General features: G+C 44.4%; 1 protein-coding gene across 1 annotated transcript in view; it reads right to left on the bottom strand.

The window, feature by feature from the left end:
- The window catches only part of LOC102088312 (gamma-aminobutyric acid type A receptor subunit rho2), a 40613-nt gene that overhangs the window by 13321 nt on the left and 4928 nt on the right, over positions 1 to 22364 (bottom strand). The window contains exons 2-4 of the mRNA XM_005501914.3: positions 18394 to 18500; positions 7165 to 7232; positions 2695 to 2918 (exon numbers count right to left, since the gene is read on the bottom strand). Of these exons, the coding sequence (XP_005501971.1) occupies positions 2695 to 2918; positions 7165 to 7232; positions 18394 to 18500 (399 nt within the window). The remainder of the gene's footprint in view (positions 1 to 2694; positions 2919 to 7164; positions 7233 to 18393; positions 18501 to 22364) is intronic.

Genomic DNA, 22364 nt, shown 5'->3' on the forward strand with positions numbered 1-22364 from the left:
TCCATTTAACTCTTGTGCAGTCAACTGTTGTTATTCACATCCTTCTCTCTCATAGGGTAACACTAGAAAGGCACATCACCACCTCAGTGGCTCACAGAAAACTTTTAAAGTAAAAATTCTTCATGTGGGCAAATGAGCAGAGCTGAGCAGAGCTAATATTTCCCATTAAAAACACTTGTTCCTTCATTTTGGCTGTTGAGCACTGCTAACTAATGTCCTGATGTTGGTTTCAGCCCAGGAGAACTGTGGGATGTGATCAATGGAAACTGATATCCAGTTACAATCTGTAGAGAAGGTCCCTACCCTCCTGCTGCTATTCTCCTCTTAGTCCTGACCCAAGCTTACATCTAACCTCTTCTTTTTTCTTTCTCCGTCTTGCCTCTCCTGATGTGTGGCACCTTCATCCTCATCCAGCTCTAATAATACAGACAGCATCTTTAGATGCTTAGTTAAGGTGTGAGTAATCAGACCTTTCGTGCAACAAATGGATTTATTAAATGGGATCAGAACAGTGAAAGTGTTCCTAAGTGTTTGGTCAAGACAGGATTTTCATCATGAAGACCAGGCAAAATGAAGTGGCCATATGGTGCATGTTCTTTCTTACATACACACACAGGTTTCTTTAGGGTTTTATTATAATAAATTATGCAGGGTTCTTTTTTTTTCAAATCAGTAGAACTGTATTTGAACTATGAAAACAATGAACTTCAGTGCCCTTTAGGTCCGTGAGATATTGTCCTACTTGGGACAATATGGCCCACTATGCTCATTCTTCAAAGAGAAACAGCCTCCTGAATTAAGCTTTATAAAAATCCTTTCCTTGTTTTTGAAAACTATTTTGCCATAGCTGAAGTTAATGAATTCCAGAAAGATCCTAGAAGAGAAATCCTTGTGTTACAAAACAATCAAAGGTCACTGGACACTGAGAGCCCGTTTTCTGTCCTGGAGAAATGTTCTTTTGTCCGAGCTCTCAAGTTTTCCTCCTCTGGCGGTATATTTTTCTCTGCATCTCTTTTTGCATTCTTCTGAAGGAAATGAAATCTGCTGGGATGCTGATGTGAGAAGCCATAAAGGTGGCCTCAGTTAGAAGGGCAAAATTACTGAACAAAACAGCGTGTCTGCTTAAAATACCAACAGAGAAAGGCCTGCCAGCCTGGGAAGCTGCAGCATCCTTGAGAAGTACATCCAGCCTCTTTGAAGAGAAGCTGGGTACTTAGAAACCCAACACATCCCAAGATATCATCTATAAGCACAAAATCAAGGGACTGTAATGGCAGCTTATTGTCCGAAAAGGTGAAAAACAGTCTGGAAAGCAAAGGTTTGTCTGAAAGAACAACAAACACGATAATCTATTAACCATACCAGGTGAAAAATTGAAGTTATAGCGTCTCTTGGCTGCTCAAAGTGATGGTGTCCTACAACCTCCTATGTCTCTATAATATAAGAAGGACTTAATTTTTTTCCAAAACGACACCTCTCTCTCTGAGAACTTCCCATGCTGCACATACTTTTCCATTCCTAAAGAGGCTGAATTTACTGGATGAACTTTCTACCAGCTCTTGACCTCTAATTGGGGACAACTGCCAGACTCCAGACTCTGTGATGCAAAGCATCTCTGAAGTGAGAGTCTGTCTGTTGTCTCATTGGTCCTCTTCTGGGCCCACTTCGGGGGTTGCTTCTGTTTGTCCTCCCACTTGTGGGATGATTTGGATCACTTGATGATCATAGAACTTGATACCAGTATTATACATCCAGATAAATAACCTGTCATACCTGCTGTTATATTATTGATGAGTTGCTCTAGTAAGTAACTTGTTGCTTCGTAGTAACTTGTAAAGTGATATACCTACTTGGTTATTGCTGTTATTTGCTGTTGCTATGCCATTTATTCATGCTATATTATTGATTGTTGATACTAATTTGTAATGGCATTTTATATATATATATATATATATATATATATATATGTAAACATTTTATTAATCATATGTAAACTTGCTAGTGGTGATTTTGTGTTAGTTTACTTGCTAGTGGTGACTTTTGTGGTATTTTTAGAAACAGCAATAAGGCAGACAAGTTTAGAGCATAAAGCCTTTGTGTCCTTGTGTATTACAGAATCCTACAAACCCACAGTCATGACCTGTGATTCTGTGATCTCTATGCCCGCAGGCTGGGTAACCCTTTAGGTCATGACAGACATGCCTCAGGATTCTTTCAGCCAGCAAACCTGTTAGAAAATCAGGGACTAAAAGGTTTCTTTAATGCTGCCGTTTTGGCTTAAATAAACATAAACTTTTACATCACATTCAAATACAAAAAGAAAAAAAAAAAAAGTTTTTCTAGACAAACAGGAAGCAAAATAGGATCATTATAGAGGTCACCATCTGGTATATCAGCAGCTTCCAGTTTAATCACACACTGACCCCGGGACAAACATTCCTGCTTGACTAAGCCCTCCTCTGACTGCAAAGAATTAGGGGAATGCTTCCCCCAGGAGAAGATTATCCTGTTACTGCCCACAGCATGGTTTCTTGCAGTTTCCTGCATCTTGTAGTGGACATGCTGGAAACAGGGCCCTGCATCAGCAGTGGGAGTAGGAAGGTTGGCAGTAGCAGTCTGCTTGGTCACCAAAGCCACACTGGGAGCAAAACTGACAGTGAAACCCCAGGGGGTGTTCAGGAGCAGCATCCTTACCTCATGCTGTAGAGGACATGACCATCGGGGAACACTCGCAGCATGATGTTGTCTGTAGTGGTGTCGTGAATGAAGGACCTCTTGGAGTGCACAAAGAAGACGTCAGGAACCCAGATCTTCTTCACCAGCCTGCCATCAAAGGTCATGCTCTTGTTGGTGGTGCTGGGAAATGAGAGACGCTCATCCTTCCAGTAGTGCCTTAAGTACAGAGTCATAGTGAAATCCTTCATGAAATAGAAAGAAAACCAGAAAGAGATCTGTCAGTGTTGCTTTCTACATCTAGGAAACACCAGAAAGAAAACTCACTCCTACCAGGTAGATGAAATCCCTCCCCCATCAAATCCTGTTTCTTCCCTGGATCAATGCTCTTTGTGAATAGATGTTCCTGACAAAATACTTTCAGCCAAAAAACCACATAAATCTCCAGTCAATGTATTACAGCATTCAGTAACGTTCAGTCCTAAAAGGGATATAAATATGCCCCAAGAGAAGCATTGCCCTGCAGAAATTTTTCTTCAATCCTGGAAAACTTAGCTTGAAGGATGTTCAAGAGGAAAACTTTCAAAATTAGCTTAATGGTCAGGCTAAACACTAAGCAATTCATGCCGAAATTAACTAAATAGTTGCAAACAGCAACCAAGTGAGAGAACTCTTTTTTCTACTGTACAAGTGTATAAATAAAGCTCTTTTTTAAGCTTGCTGGGGGGCAGGAGCTTCAGTCACACAAAGGAAAACATCTGTTTGTTGATCCCAACCTGGCATCTGCTGCTTTCAGAGCTGAGTCTACTCATGCTGAGAGATCAAATACATTTGTTTTCTTTATATTCCCAATTAAGCAAGCGGTTATTGTAGCTGCAGCTGCCAAGCCCAGACAGGCAGCAGCACAGGCTGGGATCTCTTCCTCGCCACTCAGCAACTGCTTTCTAAAACCAACACCACAACCTCAGTTTGCTTTACTGATGAGAAAACATCAGTTAACCTGACTCTCTGTTTCAAAGATCTGCCCTGGCAACAGTCACAGAATCACAGAATGGTTGGGGTTGGAAGTGACCTCTGGAGATCAACCAGTCCAACCCACCTGCTAAAGCAGGTTCACCCAGAGTAGATTGCACAGGAATGTGTCCAGGCAGGTTCTGAATGTCTCCGGAGAAGGAGACTCCACAACCTCCCTGGTCAGCCTGTTCAGTGCTCTGGCACCCTCAAAGTAAAGATGTTTTTCCTCATATTCAGATGGAACCTCCTAGGCCCATTGCCCCTCATCCTATCGTTGGGCACCGCTGAAAAGAGTCTGGTCCCATCCTCTCGACATCCACCCTTACAGTCTCGCGTTGCCAATAGGTTTTTCATTAATTAATCTAAGAAGCCTGCAGTGCCAGCCCTCACCTTGTTGTCCTGCACAGGCCAGACCTGCCTGGTCCTTCTCTGACCATGGCAGAGACCTACCAGAGGAACACTTCTGCTCACCCAACTGCAGGTCCCCACCTTGGCAGACAGGGCCCAGCCTCCATCCCCGCTCACTCCAGGAATGCTGCCAGCTGCTGTTCCCTACCAGCACTGGCCACCTTCCCCTTACAGCTACAGTCCCAAAGAAACTCTTCCAGTGACTGCTGCTGTGAGCAGGGTTTAGGAGCAGCCTGGTTGGAGAAGTCAACCTCAAGGGCTGGACCAGCAAAGCACATCAGCTTGACTAGAGCTAGGAAAAGGGAAAGCAAGAAAGAAAATGCATAACTGATGATTTCTTACAAGTCAGTGTTGTTTACACCAGAAGGAAAAAAAGGGATAAATATGAGCCTGGCTGTTTGAGGTCACCAGCCCTGGACAGCCCTCTCCCGTGATGCGGGAGGATGGCCAAGCAGTCTGAGGCTGTGGTTGCAGAAGCTCCAAGAGCTTTGACTCAGTAGAGCGTATCTTCTATAACATTTAGTTACTTTTTATTGTTGTGATTGATAAGTGTGCATTACAAAAGAATTTCAGTAGGGCCATCTTCAGGTTTGAGCTCATTTTAAATCCTGTGCATGGGCAGTCTGGATATCTTGCTTATGAATAGACTTTGTTTTTCTTAGCATACTGTCCTCTTTGAATTCAGGGCCTTTTTATTTAGTGGAACATGTTATGGGTCAAACTGGAAACAGAGACATCAGAAAGTTCAAGATTTGATAGCTTCTCCATACAGTTCCCTGAGGGTTTGGGAATACCTGAGGATAGTAAGAGAAAAAGTTGAGATGTTCTATCAAAATAACATTGACTATTATGTATTTATGTTTGAAAAACTGCCTCTGGGCAGCTCCATTGTGGGAGCGCAGGGGGACAGGGACACATGTGGCATCAGTCAGGCACCCCTGGTGTGACTTACAGCCACTGCAGGGGGGCACAGAGTCTGCCTGTGGGGACAGCGCTGGAAGGGACACATCATTTCCCAGGTGTGGCTCTTTCCCTGTCCCACCAGGCAGAAGTCCTCTCCTCTCTCTCCTTCAGCATCCTCCTCTCTCCAAACAGGCCTCCAGTGGCCAAAATACAGGGCACCAATTGCCGCAAACGTCAAGCCCAAGTAGCAGCTGACAACTGCTTGTAAATACAAAATGCAACTTGTGGAAGTTTTTTCATGGTATGAGTCAAACAAGGCATTTTGCAATCGCTGACAGCTTGTTCCTTTCTGACCAGCACACACACCAGTTACGAACCAAGAAAAGGGATTTATTTCACCACCCATGAGTAGGAAAATACCTTGGGAAACAAGTTTTACAGTGAACTGAGAGAACGATAGTACCTGCTGGAGGTGCAGCGAAAGAACACACACAAGTGCCTCACTTTTGGCAGCACATTTCATGCTTATGCTTATGCTATGCTCCAGGCAGCCTCGAGAGCATCCGCCACCAGTATACCCAGCAGCACCCAGCTTCGGTCTGGTGCCTCTTTGGGGCACGAGACGCCTGCTGAAGCAGCAGTAGGCAAAGGCTTCCCAACCAAGGGTACTGTTTCCAAGGACACTAACCCTTCAGAGTGGTTTGAAAGAAGTCCTGCCTGCAGCTCTGCCCTGCCTGCAGTTCAACCCTTCCTGCACTGGAGAGCCTAGGAGGTCACCCTGGCGCAGGCACAGCCAGCCTGGCTCCCCTGGCCGTGCAAACAGCTGACTGCTCACTCTCGTCTCCGCAAACACCTACTGTGGGACAAACTGCTGGAAAAAACAAACCAGCACAGACCTGGGACACTGTTCTTCCACCCCACATCAGCAGCTTCTGTGGAAAGCACTTGTCCCATGCTAAGTAAAAAGGACTGCAGAGTTGGCTGTAGCAAAGGCAGAGAAAGTTGCCCTCAAGGCTTTCTGATGGCCAAGGTTTTTGTTGAAATCAGGTGCTCCTGACAGAAAGTATTGCAAGTTATTTACTTGCACTAATTAGGTCCTTTTGCTGCTACGACATCATTTCAAAATATTAGAGCTCCAAGTCTCCTTGCGACAGCTGTTTCCTGTGCTGAAAGCTCCCTCCTACATGCTTCATTGCACGCATCTCCCCACACACTCTCTTCCAATATCCAGGCAGGCAAGCTCCCTTCTTTTAATGAAGATGTAATTACACCACACTAAAAACTGATCAGCCTAAAGCTCTTCCTTTAAGTCTTCATGTTTTGCCTAGACAAGAGAAGGTGCCTGAGAACAGGGAGGAAAAGGCACAAGGATGAAGGAATCAAGAAGCTTCCTATTGTCCCCTGTGTCCCCCTTTCCACTTCTCTTTCCAGTGTTTGTTTTCCATTTCCTACACATAAAGACAAACAAACAGCAAAATGCTTGTGAACACTCCTTTTGCTGAGAAGACCTTGAAACCTGTTGAGGGTTAACAACTACATGTATTTCTTCCTCTTTTTAAAAAAATAAAAAATAAAGGCACTAAATCACAATTGACCTTCGTGCAAATTTCCTGAACAGCATCATCAGTGACTGTTGCTCCACACCAAGTTCCACCAAGTTTGGGCTCCCCCTGCAGCTCCAACTCATGCACCTCACTGAGGTTACTCCCAGTGATGAAGCAGCAGAAGCAGTTCCTTCTTATTTATGTTTCCGACTTAATCTTCTCATACATCTCCCAGAATCATGCATTAAAAACAAATGGACTCAATGGTTCTTCAAGGAAGAAAACTAGTAGCAAACTCATCTTATGTGAACTTCACCATGTATGTCCAAACATTTGTAGGCAGCTGTTTATATTTGTAGTTGTGATAGATCCTTCACAGCACTGATTATTCTTCCATTTAAGGTCCCTTTTTCTTCATGCTTTTAATCTTTATCTGAAGATACATAGATAAGCCTTTGATCATCTGGTTTTATCAAGTTGTCAATCCTGAGTATCAGCCTTTTTGAATTTGCCAAATGCTGCCTTTGCTTTCATCTGACCAATAATTCGAAATCCACAGGTTTCAAGTGGGAGGGACTTTTTGTGACTAGGAAAAATTGAGGCTTAAAAGAGGATTACATACCATGTCAACCTCAGAAATACTGTCCAAGCTTTCAACTTGCACATCCACCCCAACAGGAATTGCAGGGCCTGTAGGAGAATGAGATTTAGATATGTAAATAAGTGTTCTTTTATATTATGTGTGTTTAATTAGCACTATAAGGTAGCATGCAGAACATTTCTGAGCTAATTTTGTACTTTTCTGTCCACGATTCTTCCATGGGAAAAGCCAGTGAATAACCATGTAAGGCCACTTTTGAAACAGTGAATTATCTTCCTCTTGGCATGCACTGCAATGTTGACACTGACCAGCTAATCCAGAGCTTGGATGAAACATTTGCATATGTGTTTAAAAGCTGAGCCATCCCATCAAAAATTTTAGGTCTTTATGAACAAATTTGGCCCCAAGAACAGGGGACTGAGAAGAAGAAACTGCAAGCACTTGGCTTTTCCTTGTGGGTTTCTCATTTCATATCAACAACACAAACTACATCAAACTCTCAAGAACAAGCCCATCACCATTTTCATTCATATGATTCACTGATGATGTAAATAGTTTTCCACAGTAGTTTTTCAAAATTCGCAACCAGAGAATTCACAAAGAGTAAATAAGCGGAAAATATCTCATAATAAATAGATACTGCTCTATTACTAGAAACCCTATATCACAATTTCTTTGTACTTTGCTGCTCATTAATGACCAGGACCTCCTCAGGTTACCCAAGTTCCACACAGTGTGTCCTCACACAGCTTTTTCCCTTCTCTGGTATACTGAGGAGGTGCGTGCCTACAGAGATGTGCACACCAAGCATGACCCACCAAGGCAGGTCAGCAGTTACTGCTGAGGACCAGTCCAGGCGTATCCACTGTTACCTTGCGCTCTCAGTGTGTGGCAGTGGGTCTCACAGGACTCATGCTGATGTGTGTATCTAGAGTGTGTGTCCAGCCTTGGCACTGCCAGTGAGACAGACCATGGTAAAGGAAGTAGCAGCTCTACAGACATGTCTTGGACTTGCCCAGCAGAAATTATTTTTCTGAGGACCATAGTGGCCTCTACGATGGTTTGCAAAGACTTTTAGCACCTAGTACAGGCACCCTGAAGTAAGCCTGTGGAGCTCAACCAGGCTCCTCAGCACCACCAACTCCAATTTAAGTGTCTGCTGCCCTCAGCAATAGTTAACCCAGCACTTTTAGATGACTCCTAGACGCTCACAAACACAAGTCATACTCAGAAGCAGAGTTGTGCACTTCATGCTTAAAAAAACCAAAAATGACAGCAAATATTTGCTCACTCTTATTAGTTTCCTGGTGGTGCCTGGACAAACCAAAGGGTGTTTGCAGGAAGATTTACTTGGGGAGAAATTCCAATTAATCAGCACTGGCATGTTTCTCAGAAGCCCAGAGACTTTGGTAAGATTTTTCATTCCAACAACACGAGCCCATCTTGCTCCCTTTCAGTTGATTATGTATTATAAGGAATCACTGGAGGCCAAGGAAATTCTCACCCTGTTGGTGTTCAGTTCCCCTTCTCTCAGTTATTCCTCAAAACTGGGAAAACCCACAAAGCCCTGGTGCATGGCCATTGGTGAAACACAGACTAAGGGTGAATTTGCACAGAGGAGCAGACTGAGCTTGCAGTGGGACCTTCTGTAAGACCGTTCAGCTCACTGACCCACAGAAAATTCATCCAGCCAAGACCAACAGCAGCAGCATATGGAGTATTTTCTTCCAAATCAGTGATTTGCATCAGCCCAGGGAAAGACCTGTCAGGTGGCCAAGTTGGCCACCAGGGCCAGAGGAGGAGGAGTACAGCAGGTCAGAGAGCCCTCTGCTTTTGGTGGTACCAGCTGAGCTTCTCATAAGCCAGTCCCTGCCCTCCAGGTCAGGAAACACGCTCAATCCTATTGATGTGGCCACAGGATACAACCATTCATCAGCCAGTGGATTTCTTCTCAGACCATTGTAGCTCATCAAAGACCGGCAAGTCCATGGCAAAACACAGATATATTTTCCTTGTCACCGTTGCCATGAATCCTTTCTTTTGACTGGCTCCTTGCTTTGAGAGGTGACATTGCTTACATCCAAGGCAGATGTGACCTTCCTAATGCACAATCCAGCATCCTTCAGACAATGACTAGCACATGGCCCTTCTGTCACCCCACAAATGCATCATCTTCTGGTTTAACTAGAGGAAACAACGGTTTCACTAAGTGGAAATATTGTAGCAATGGCTTTGCAGTATTCTGCTCCCCTTCATCCTCATCAATTGGGTAGCTGTGGAGGATTGATAAGGTCTAAAAAGCAAATTAGCTTATAGAACGCTGTGTTTAAGGAGGTGGTTTGTTACTTCTGGTTCTTTCAGTTGACCGAATAAGTGATGGTAAGTCTCCCTACATACCATGCCTGTCTTACCTATAGAATTTTAATGCAGTCCTTTTCAATCTGAAATCACTCTATGAGTTTATACCTTGGTTGCAGCCACACTTCCTTCTACTCTCCATGATTATTTAGGACTGAGTAAACAAAAGTTAAAAACAACATCAGAAGAAAGAATTTATGCAGGACATTACTCCTGTTCAGTAAAATGTGCTTTGTTTTTCTTTAAACAAGGTGGCGAAAAACACCGTGTCTGTGGTGATAACAAGCATTTTGATGTGCAGTATAATCAGCAGGGAAACAACGCAATCCTGCTGATAGGCAGTGCCCTGTTGGTAGCCAATTAGACTTTCTTTGCTCAGATACCTTGTGAAGTCATATACGGTGGTCAAGGAAAGCCTGGGCAATGATTCAAATACTCATCTATGCCCTTAATGCCCTGAAATACCTAATAGCTCTTCAGTGTAGTCATGTTTGGGATACTTAAATTGGATCTCTGCTACAGCAAGTCTCAATCACAGAATCACAAAATCACAGAATCACAGAATGTTAGGGATCGGAAGGGACCTCAAAAGATCATCTAGTCCAATCCCCCCACCGGAGCAGGATCACCTAGATGAGGTTACACAGGAAGGTGTCCAGGCGGGTTTTGAATGTCTCCAGAGAAGGAGACTCCACAGCCCCCTTGGGCAGCCTGTTCCAGTGTTCTGTTACCCTTACTGAGAAGAAGATTCTTCTTAAATTTAAGTGGAACCTCTTGTGTTCCAATTTGAACCCATTACTCCTTGTCCTATCATTGGTTGTCTCATGACTGGCCACCAAATGGATTTGACTCCATTCACTACAACTCTTTGGGTAGAGTAGAGGGGAAGGAGAACCTCTCTCGACCTACTAACCACCCCCCTTCTAATACACCCCAGGATGCCATTGGCCTTCCTGGCCACAAAGGCACAGTGCTGGCTCATGGTCATCCTGCTGTCTCCCAGGACCCCCAGGTCCCTTTCCCCTACACTGCTCTCTAACAGGTCATTCCCCAACTACTTATACTGGAACGTGGGGTTGTTCCTGCCCAGAGGCAAGACTCTACACTTGCCCTTGTTATATTTCATATTTCATATATTTCCCTGCCCAACTCTTCACCTGTCCAGGTCCCGCTGGATGGCAGCACAGCCTTCTGGTGTGTCAGCCACTCCTCCCAGTTTGATGTCATCAGCAAACTTGCTGACAGTGCACTCTATTGCCCCACCCAAGTCGTTGATGAATATATGCTCACAGTCACTTCAGAAAGGCTCCACAGTCCAACCAACACAGCCCATGTCAGGGCAGGCACAAGGCTGCCCTCAGCACTGCCTCTGACTCTTGCCAGAGAAACCACTTGTAATGAATATTATTTGTAGTGGCACACAGCTGTTGACATCGCAGCAGTGCCCACAGTGCTTCCAAACAATCACGTCGTGGTCAGGACAGTGCTAAGAGAGAAGACACGGTCTCTGCCAGAACAGCCTCACAGAGCAACCAGGCTGTGCCAGAAGAGGAAGGCAGAGGTCAGACGTGGACCCACAGGCCTCCCTGGTGCCCAAGGGCTGTGTGCCCAGCACACACTGAGCAGCCACCCTCAGCTTCCAGACTGTAAGAGATACTCTCTGTGTGTGAGTGCTTAATTTAGCCTTGATTCAGGAAATCACAACCCTCCCAAAGTCTATTTACTGCTGCAATTTCCATGCTTGTCTGAACACTAAGCACAGATTAAAAAACAAACAACAAACAAACAAAAACCAGAGGAACACTGCCAAGTTGGTATTTGTCTCTCTCTCCTATTCCTCCCCTATCTGCTCTGGAAGATAAAATACCATGTCCATACTCTTTTATTTTCTTCATGTTCCTGCGCCAAACACTCAGTTTGGTTCCCAGATAACCAGCTGTTACCTCATTGCAAGGGCAAAGTCTAAGGTCAAGTCCAGAGCTGCCATGAAGTCCTATTAAACCCAAAATAAAGGGTGTTCAGTGTAAAGCTTGATGGTCTGGAAAGCCCTCCAGAGAAGAGGCCTGAGGTTGGGCTAGGTGTCTGTACATCAGTGAAACTGCTTTTACTTTTTTACTTTTCTGCAGTTAATCATGAATTTGAGGGATGATTAAACAGTGAGTACAATAGAGAGAGCGAGAAATCACTTGAACTCTGGACTGAAATGTGGGGTTCTTAATACAGGCAGTATGAAGATAAGAATGTAAAATTTACTTATCAGTGGAAATACTTGCCCTGCCTTTCTTGGGTAAAATCCTCCTATAGCCAGCAGAAGCAATTACTGCTTTTCCCTTCCCCCTCCTCTTCATTCAGCACTTGGGGCTGTGACAATGAGAAAGCCCATCAATGGGAATGGGGGCATGTTGAGACACCAAGACCCTTTGGAGGAAGCTTGGACAAGAGGCTGGGCTGAGCAGAGAAGGGTGGGTGAAGGGCCAGTGGGGCCAGCCCAAATGTGGCTGCCTGGGACCCAGTGATAGGAATTGAATGATCACCAAGTCCTGCTCTAGGCAATAAGCATAAATGGTAATGATCATTGCTTATTGACTTGGCCCTTCATTCTTCAAAACTTCTACCAAGATGCAGTTTTGTAGATGCACTTGATGGGAGCAACGTTGTAAATGCCCTGTGAAGAAATGCCTTCTTTAAACCACAGAAACCAACCCTGGGTTTCCTTGAAGGTCATCTTGGCTACAGTGTGAACCATTGAATTAAATGTCTGTTGATCAGTCACAGAAATATGTCAAGAGATGTTTGGTCTCACTAACCCTTGGAGTCAATTGGGAACTGCGAGCTTTTCAATCCCATCCCTCTGGAAACAATTGTTGAACCACTGAGATTCCAGATGCCAAATTCTCCATCAAATGCCACTAGGGATGAGTAAACAGAAAAAAAAAAACCTTTATTGAGAGGGAGCAGAGGATGAGGAAGGTATGAATGGAAAGAGAAAAGAACAGCTGAGATGGTCTCTGACACACTGAGCAGTGTAATTTAGATTATAAATGTAAAAAGGCCCTCATCAACTACCTTTCCTTGCCACAAACAATATGTTATCAATATTCATTTTTTCTTCAGAGAGAGGAAGAACAGAAGGATCCGCTTTGAGAATTACAAACAGGGAAAGACCTGAATACTGTGACACTGGAAAAATCTCAAAGCTCGGGCTCCTTCCTAGGATGTTCTCTGCTGGACGGGAAGCTAACTGGACCACATAAAAGCTGTGGGTTTGGCTGAGAAGAGGAAGCCGTGCTGCTTTGCTCAAAGACTGCAGCCCAGCAAAGCTTTCCAGCCCACACTTTAGGATCTCTGAAAAGTGCCAGCCAAATTCATGGAATTATTCAAATTAAACATGAGCTCAACTATTTATAGATCAAGGTCTAGAGAGAAATTGTATAACCTTCAACAGAAGCATTTCTTCCAGAAACAGCAGAAGTGTCAACATCCATTATCTCCGTCACTGTCCACGGCAATATCTTGCAGAACACAAATCCTAATTCAGCAGGACTGATACAAACAGAAAGCAAACCCTAGACTCTTAAAAACCTTCATAGAAGTCACAGACTTCAACTTACAACACAGAAATGAGCCCACCAATAAACTGCTCCCCTTGCATCTCAGACGCAGCAGCTTCCAAGCAAGCTCAAGGCACTCGCACAGTCATTAACAAATTTGACTATAGGAAAATTGGAAATGGAAAAGAGGAGTTTTTAATTTTGAGAGAAATATTTATATTTGCACATTGAGAGAGGATTTAAGTATAACCCAAGGCTGATGGGAGCACTTCTACTTTCTCTCTTGTATAGGGTGGTGTCCATTAGCCCCACAGTTTCTGCGTGGGATTTAAAAGTGATGTGATAGAGTACCCTTGCATCTTCTCACTGTAAACGTACCATCTTCTGAATCTGCACCAGCAAAATCTTATTTCTGTAAATTCCTGCATGTCAGTGTCCTTGCCTCAAATCAAAGTTGAATATTAAAAAGATACTCAGGGACCAGCCTATCAACGTGTTTGTGGCTTTATATGTCCTTCTTCCTTTGCCAAGTTCACAACCCAGTGTCCTGAGATTCAGCGGTGAGAGTGCTCCCTTATTTCTCTTTCCTCTGCAGTGAGCTGCTCTGTTTTGTGACCTGGTCTTCACTGGAAGCCATTACACACTCAGCTTAGGTGCTGCATATAGAAAAGGTGCTGCACCTTGAGAGCAAACCCGATTTGCATCCTCATTCAGCGGTTGTACAAGTAGAATAGACAGACTCAACGAGTTTCCATTTTGAGTGGGTTCTGACACCAAGAAGACTTTGTGGCTTGTTTTGTCTTGCAAAAACTCCATTTTGGATACTAAACTCTGTCCCAGGTTGAGCGGGATGTCTTGTCTGGGGCTAACCCCTCCAGGGAACCCTGGAGGTTTCTACAAGTCCCGTTCAGGAATTACTTCAGAAGGTGCCCAACATTAAAGCTGGTCACGTCCCAGGATGTTTCAGCACCTAAAACCACCCGCTGAGAAGCAGCCAGGAAAGCTGCAAAGGACCAGCCAGTTTCCACTCAGAAACAGGTACTGGACACAAACATGGATTTTATCTTTTAAGACTGCAGCAGGCTTTGGAAGATAGGGAATAGCACACTACCATGAAAATGCCTGCTGTCAGTTTTCCACTCCAGCTCTGAGACTAAAGCTTTGTGACATCTCTTCAATTTTTCTCTTTGGCAGTCATTTCAAAGTCTTGTTGCCTTTCCCTGAGACACTCTCTCTGTCCCCTCATCTGTCTCTGAAAGAGGGAGGCAAATGTAGGGTAAAAATACCTACATGGGAAACAAGCAGGTTTGAGACTACTTTGCTGGCAGGTATATCGCATACACACAGAGAGGCTCAGACATGTCCATAAGGAATCCCAGGTCTGCAAGCTGCAAAACAATCTTCAGTGTTTCTGCATGTATGTCTGTGTGTATACATACATATTCTAATGTATGGGTCCCCTTAGGCACGGGCAGTTTCCAAGCAGTCACCACCAGATGCACTCATCAGCTGCCACGTGACTGCAGAGACCTTCGTTTCTTTGCATCTCATTGAGGGACAAGCGAGTTTTATTCCAGCCCTTGGTATGAGCCCTAAGTGAACTACTGATGCTTCATTCACACCACCACTCATCCATCCTGGCGAAAATTCTGCCAAGAAAGGCCAGCGAGGACCAGCTGACGTTAGGTTATTAGGCTATGAAGAAATATAATAAAAGCACAGCAATAGGCTGTTCCTCAGCAAAGAAGATACAGCTATTTTAAGTATCAGCTAAAGCTGCTTATTCACAGGATCCCTGTAAAATATGAGATGTCATAGATGAAATAGTGCTTAAACTGGATGTTTAAGGAAGGCAGCAAACCAAACATTTACATAATCTTTAAATATTAATATTTGTAAATAATACCTGAACATCTGCTAGCTAGAACAAGGTCACTGACATGGAGATAACTCCCTAAGGGTCATAACAAGCACAGTCTATTTTAGTTTATAGAGGCTACTTTGAACATCAGCAAAGCAAAAATCTTTGTCATTACCACTGTACCCAATAGCTCGTCTCTAATGGGCTGAAAGCAGGCAAGACAACCATGCCTAGTGGGCTGTTAATAACACAACTTTCACAACGTTTGCTTGCTCACTTGCTCTTTACAAAGATACTTCTTCTTGAAAAAACCTTCACCGTTCTCTAATGTTTTTCTTCCATTTCACCTTGCATAACCCCGGCCTGCCCTGCCCCATGGTCACAGCTGTGTTGGGCTGGCAGCGTGCTGACCATCCCATGCAGAGCAGCAAGAGTCACCGCGCCCACACTAAAGCAGCCACAGACCCCATCCCCTTTTAGCCTAAAGTTCAGTGGTAATGTTGTAGACTGGTCCACTAAAAATGCTGAAGGTTAACAGCTGCCCATTATTCCACCAAGCATGGGAACCATCGCTTTTACAGTATTGGGTATCTTTATAGTCTAATATCACTCACAATCTCCTTATGATATTATTTATGTTTTCCAGAGATGAGTTGCCTTTCTCACCTGCACCACAACACCACAGGCCCAGTGCAATGCCACGGGGCTCTCCATTAAACCATGGTCACTGAGTTGCCCTCAGAGAGCAGAGACAGGCGTAGGGCAGTGACCAGTTACAGTCACACACATCCCACAGGCTCCTCTACTCCGCTTCAGTGGTACCAAAGCCTTTTCATCCTACGCAGGTCAGACTACATCAGTTTGACTGGCATTGCCGATGCAAAAATCTGGAAGGACTCACAGCGAAAGGCAAATCACTGTGACTGCCTGACGAATAATATTACAGAAGAAAATATAAGAATTGCATCTTACCAGGCTTTTGTTTCTTTCCTTTATTTTATTTTTTTTCCCCTCAGGCTTATAATCTGTCACTAAACCTCTGCTGCATAATTCTGCAGCTGTACAAGAACCTGTAGCCCCCAAGCTATGTCCATGTGTGTGAATTGTGCTTTCCAAGGCTGGAGCCTCAACAAGAGTCATTGCTATGTTTTTTTCCTCGTCGTACAAATTTTAGTGCAACTTTCCTAACACCCCACCTTTGTCCCAGGTAGTCCCAAAAGATAAGGAGGTTTTGAGGAAAAACTACAGAAGCATCATGTTTGTCCTTTACCAAAGGTCACCTTCTCACCAAAGGCTGCTAGGATATTTCTCAACTTTCTACATGTTACTCAAAGTTTTTAGGCTCTAGCAGTATCCTAATGCCTGTGATGGGAGGTAGCACAGGAAAACAAGACAATGGGATTAAAATGCAGTTACATTAGCACTGGAAGAGTAACCGTGTAACTCTGTGTCTACTTGGTGGGAACTGTGCACAAAGGTATTTCTCACATGGTCTGTGCCTTTGATAAAAAATAGTAGAAATTTGATCTGTTTACAGAAATACAGTGCAGTGGTGATATCACGTGTTGATTTCATCATTGGAAGTGTTCAAGGTCAGGCTGGAGCAATCTGATTTAGTGAAAGGCGTTCCTGCCCATGGCAGAGGGGTGGATTGGATGACCTTTGAAGCCTCCCCAAAGCATCCTGTGATTCTGTGATAAACCACTGCTTTGCTGGGAGAGCCATGTGGGATGACACACAATCACCAATATCCATGATGGAGCAGCGTGCCAACAAAACAAAGCCAGACTGAAGGCCATAGACATCCAGCCAACACTTCACAGATCCAGGCTTTGCAGACAGAACAGAAGAATGGGGGGAGCGGGGGTGGAATTAAAAAAGGAAGCTTAAAAACTCAGGTAAAGAAAACCAAGATCAAAAAATAAACAAACAAATGGGAGACTGAGCTAACAAGGTTGGACAATCCTGACAAAGTCCATCTCCTCCTGGTGTCAGGAGGATTTAGGTCAGTCCATGAAACAAATCTCACAGCTCCCTGGTCCTTTCATCTTTCAGAGGTCAGGTTCCTTCCCAAATCCACCCTGCTGAAAGGCTCACCTTCCAAAAGAAACAACCTGGCGGGAGAGGAAGCACCAGCAATAAGCGACAATCTCCCTTTCCGTAACCAGAGGGTGGAGCAGCAGTATCACTCTCAGGGAGAAACCCATCCGGAGCAGGTGAGGGGTTGCCCTTAGGTGCCTCATTCAGTGTCACTTTGACAGCTGATTCAAAAAGGAGCAGGCATACCCAGAGCCTCCAGAACCAGTGCCCAGATCTCAGCCCTGAGCCTCAGCTGCATGCCTGAGCTTGTCAGATGTGCCCACACAAACCCCAGGGAGGTTTGTCCATGTTCCACCTAGAGGACAATTTAAGGCAAACTCTTCAACCCTAGAAACAGCAGGTCAAGTTACCACCGATTATCAATAGAGTTACTTCCAATGGGGAGGCTGGACTGCAACTTGTTAGCAAATTACAGTGTGTGTGTGGGAAACACGGGTGATGACACATTTTGAACTCTGGAGTTGGGAGATGTATGAGCTGTGAGCATGGGGACAGCACTGTGCTGTCAGATCAGCACATCTGCACTGTGGGGTGAGAAATATCTCTCCAGCTGTGCCAGGAATGGACAAGGTCAGAGATGCTCTCTTGGACTAGGTGCAAAATGCAAAATACCTCAGTGAACAACTGGAGAGGGAGATGTTGCCCTTCATCCTAGAAAGCCGATTGACAAAGGATGCAATATTAGTCATTCATCAACAGCTGCAGAAATCTCTGTCCTTAGCTCTGAATGGTCTTGGTTATTCATCTAATCAGAAGAGGGACGTCCATGCTGGTATATCAGCACATTTTCTTATTCAGGTGATTTTCCACCTCTGCAGTGGTGAGCTTAGAAAGATCAGGTGAGCGTGTTCCTGTAGCTGGGTACAACAGAAGACAGAAGTGCAGGTGATGGCGGCATGCTCTCCTGCCCTTGTGTTTGCTTTAGAGAGACAAGATTTTATCTGGACAAAAATACTCCATTTTCTCCTAGGAAGGGTGTGATGTGGTCCACCCAAAGAGCTCTTTATTTTGCGGTTTGATCACATCAGCTAAAAGGGTCATTGCAACTTCACAACTACAAATGAACATTAAAATCTGCAGCTTGTTCACCTTCCCAACAGTGACACACTTACCAGGAGGGTCCATCCAGAGCACTAGCCAAAAAAAAGACCCAACTTCAGAAACAGAAAGGAATGAAGGAGCTGTACAGAGGACTGGAAGGTAAGGATGAGGCCTCTCTGAGTTGCCTTAAATATCTCCTGAAACCATCCAAGCCCTTTCCCTTCTCACTAGTGCAGCTGGCCAGAGACTTTTTTTTTTCTTTTTCTTTTTTTTTTAATCACATGATTGATGACTTTCAATTAGATGAGCATGAAATCAAGGGAACAACTTTATCCTCACCTCCAAAAGCCGGTCGCATGGTGAAGTCATGGTCATCAACCCTGAGAAGCTGCTCCGTCCTTCCTTTCCAAGTTTTGGTCACGTCATTGTTCTTGTTATAGATGCGACTGCAAAAGACAGCGATAGCGTTGGTGTGGCGTCTCTGCGGCACTCTGTGGCTGAACACGGCCTGGCCCATTTTGGAGCCCCAGGACTGGCGGCCTTGTGGGCACAGCCCCACGGAGGGAAGCGCGGTTGCTGCCAGCACCACGGCACAGGCCAGCACCGCAGCCCCAGCGCTGCCTCTCCACAGCACCAACTCAGACCTGGCCCTGCCATCTCAGACGGATCTGAGACGGACACGGTGCTTTCTCTACCCCAGACACCACAGCGCCCAAGGAGACACAAGGCCAAGTGCGCAACTTCTCACAGAGCTGCTGGGATGCAACAAATATGACAGAACAAGCAACAGTAGAAGCAGTTGACTCTGCCCCACGTTACCCAGCCAGGACTTGCCTGGGTACCAAGGTGACATTGTCACGAGAAAGCTCTGTTTGACAGTGGCCAGGCAATGTCACACACTATTCTGAGGCTAGCTGCCCCAGGGACGTCAGCTGAGTACCAGTAACTTGTGAGGACAGAGGGCTCAGCTTTGGCTTTTGACTTTTAACAATGAGACAAATTCACCCATTTCCATCCACAGCGGCAGGAAAAGAGGGGTTTGACCTAAAGAAGTCAGCAAGACCTGCAATCCTCCACTTTTCCAAATATTAAGGGGGAATAAGTCCTAACTCTTTATTTGAGAGATCATGTAACCGTAGAACAAGGAGAACAACAAACCCCTTATGAAAGTGTAAGAAAGTCATAAAAACGGCACAAGTGGGTAACTAACAGCAGACAGACATGGACTTTTGGAGAAAATCTTGACCGGCAACCCTGGCGTTCCCCAGTGGTGCAGGAAGGATTTGGACCATTAAGATTCCTCAACCTCTTTGCTCTGGGCATAAGAAGTGACAAAGTTGTAAATACTGGTGCAATTAGCTTTTTGTCATCAACTTACTAAAAAGAATAATAATAAATAGAAATAACTTTATACAAAGTGGTTTAGATTTGTTTGCTTGTGTGGGAAGAATATTACTGACAGTAAAGAACAAAAATCTTGGAGGAAAAATAAATTGACTATTCTAACAGATACAAACCCAAAGATGCATTAGGCTTAAAACCTTGGTCAAAAATTCAGAGCTTAGAAAAATATCATCACACGCATAAGTGTGGCTGTGTAAGGGCCATGGATGTGCTTTAGGGTCATTAAAATATAGATAATGATGAGCAGGAGCAAAGGGAGCATACATCACAAATCAGAAGAAAAATTTTGCATCAGAGCATTGAATTCAGAAAAGAAATTATAAAACCTAAGGGGTGTTGATAGTTGCAGTTAACATGGAGAACTTGCTTACTTTAATAAGGAGGTAAAAAAGAAGCAACAGAATTTCAAAAAATTGTATTAAATTGATGTTTTGAAGGAATATAAGCTCCTGTGCTTCATGGCACATGTTACATATGAAAATCTGGGTCCCACTCACTTCCTTTTGGGCCCTGTTTAAATTGGGATATGCAAGCATTTCCTCCCCTGATGGCTGTAAAAAGGAGCCAGCTGGAGCGAGTGCATTCCCAACACAGATGCATTAATGTTTACCTAAAAGCAGGGGGACAAACCTGAGCACGGCCATTAATGGGGATGGTGTGAGGCAAAAGTTTAGCTTCTCCCTGCTTGCTGCACGGGCATGTTGTGTTTCTTTGCAAAGGCTGGGGCTGCTGACAAAGCTCCCTGCTTCACAGCCTGCAGTATTGCCTCTGTTCCTGAGAAGCTGGCAGTGGAGAAGAATGATGTGACTGTGTCTGCTTGACTTGAACCATCAGGAAAAGGCCTGAGCACCAGTGAATGTTCAATTGACTCCCTGTGCTCAAAGAATGGGGGAAAAATCCAGTTAAAAATCCAATCAATCTTTGGATTGCATGCTATATGAGAAAATAGTATGAAAAACCCTGACAGTATTACAATGCCCACTTGTAAACCAATGGCATGGCTTCACTGAAATGCCAGGCTCTGATCAATTAATTTAAAAATCATCAAACAGCAAATAGGACACAGGAGAGTCGCTAAGAACAAGTCTGTGGCTGCAGATGCTGCAGAGGGTTGGCTGGAGACATTGACGCTGCCTTAGGAAGAAAACAGGTTTTCAGGGAAGTCCTGAGCCAGCAGTTGCACTTAATAGCCGGCATTGAATCAGCAGTTCATGCCCAGCCCTTCAGGTACATGACAGACAATTCAGAATTTACAGACTGAGGTCCACCATTTATTTTTTGATCAATTTAATCAATTTACAAAGATTTTGTTTAAAGTTATTTTTAATGACAAGCAACCTACACAGCCTTTGAAATGTATAATACCTTCCTGTCAATTTAATTCAAAAACAAGACCAAGTGTGTTTGAAAACAAACAAACAGACGAACAAACAAACAAAACCAAAACCCACAATACATTCTTTATAACAGTGCATGACATCAGCTATGCTGGTGTCACCTGATCCTCTCTGGCAGGTATCCTGTGCCACCCCACCACCGGTTGGCACCAGCAGCATCTCACGATCTGCAGCAGAGGTGGATGCAGCTGCCAGTGCCTTTGCAAAGCTGAAGGATGCCCTGAACATTCCCGCACATCAGGCGTCTTCACTGACAGTCTGATCACTGGTATCTCATAAATCCTCCCTGATGTCTTTACGGTCTTTAGCACTTCTGATTATAGATTTGTCAGGGTTTCTTTCAGCTTTATGCACTCTCTGCAGTTCACCACTTTTCATTTAAAGCCACCCATCTCCCTTCCTCTGTTTTGCCATGTTTTTCATATATAATTTTATTGCTGTTTAGATTTTGCTCAAGTGGGATGAGATTGATTAAACTGTCTTTTGTGAGGACTCTTTCCTGTTTACAGAGGAGAGAAGGGGACAGGTATCTCATCGAGCTTCTGTAAAGGCCCTAGATTTTTTTTTGTATTTTCCTTTCCAGTCACTTTTATTCAGAATTTTTCTCAGTTGCATAAAATAGATCCTTTTTATATTGCCAAATATATCAAAGAAAATGAAATTTTGATGGCATGAGAAATGACAGATAATAGCTCAGCAGGACTCAAAAAAGCAGTGGGTATCTATGCAGACATTCAGACCTGTCCAGAGCAAGATATAAAACTTCTAAAATTGCAATCAGTCCCAGTGCTGTGGGGCGTAAGGCAACGGCTACATGATGAGCCTGAAAGGGGACGGGATCTCCAGCCTGAGTCTGCACATCCCTCTGGAGAACTCAGCATTGGCTTTGGTCACCAGATATCTCATGGTCATTGGACGTCAGCTCCTATTATCCTACTTCCTCTTGGGATTCCTTAAAGTATTTTTACATTTCCAGCTAAAATCTTACCACACTTCAGCATGGAGCCGCTTTTTTACCAAGCGTATCCCAAACCCTGCACTCCTTGCCTCTTCCTACATCCATCCAGCCCAAAGCCAGCCCTACTAACCCCGGCAAAGGGGAACAGGTCTAGCGAAGGGAGCCAGCAGCTGCTGTTCTGCTGAAGGGCAGAATGAGGCACAGCTGCTGAAGAGACAGCGCTGAACGCTGTGAGGAGGCAGTGCTGAGCCTCTGAGCATCTCACAGTCTACACACGCAACTGCACAACTACTACAAGGTCAGAGGGGCAACGTTAGCAACAGCCAAGGAGTCACAACGGCAAACACAAAGACACGGAGCACACAGCCAAGAAGAAAGCCTGAGGTTTGCTTCTCACGTCTGCTGCTGCTGCTGCCATTTGCGTGTGTGCATGTTTCTCCCTGCTTTTGGTTCACGTTGCTTCACGGCCCTGCTGTGATGCTGCAGTGTTGGTGAAAAAAATCTCAGGAGACATCAGACCTTACACAATTAGAAGTTGTGCAATGCCCTGG

The sequence above is a fragment of the Columba livia genome, chromosome 3, assembly GCF_036013475.1.
Source record: "Columba livia isolate bColLiv1 breed racing homer chromosome 3, bColLiv1.pat.W.v2, whole genome shotgun sequence".
NCBI lineage: Eukaryota > Metazoa > Chordata > Aves > Columbiformes > Columbidae > Columba > Columba livia.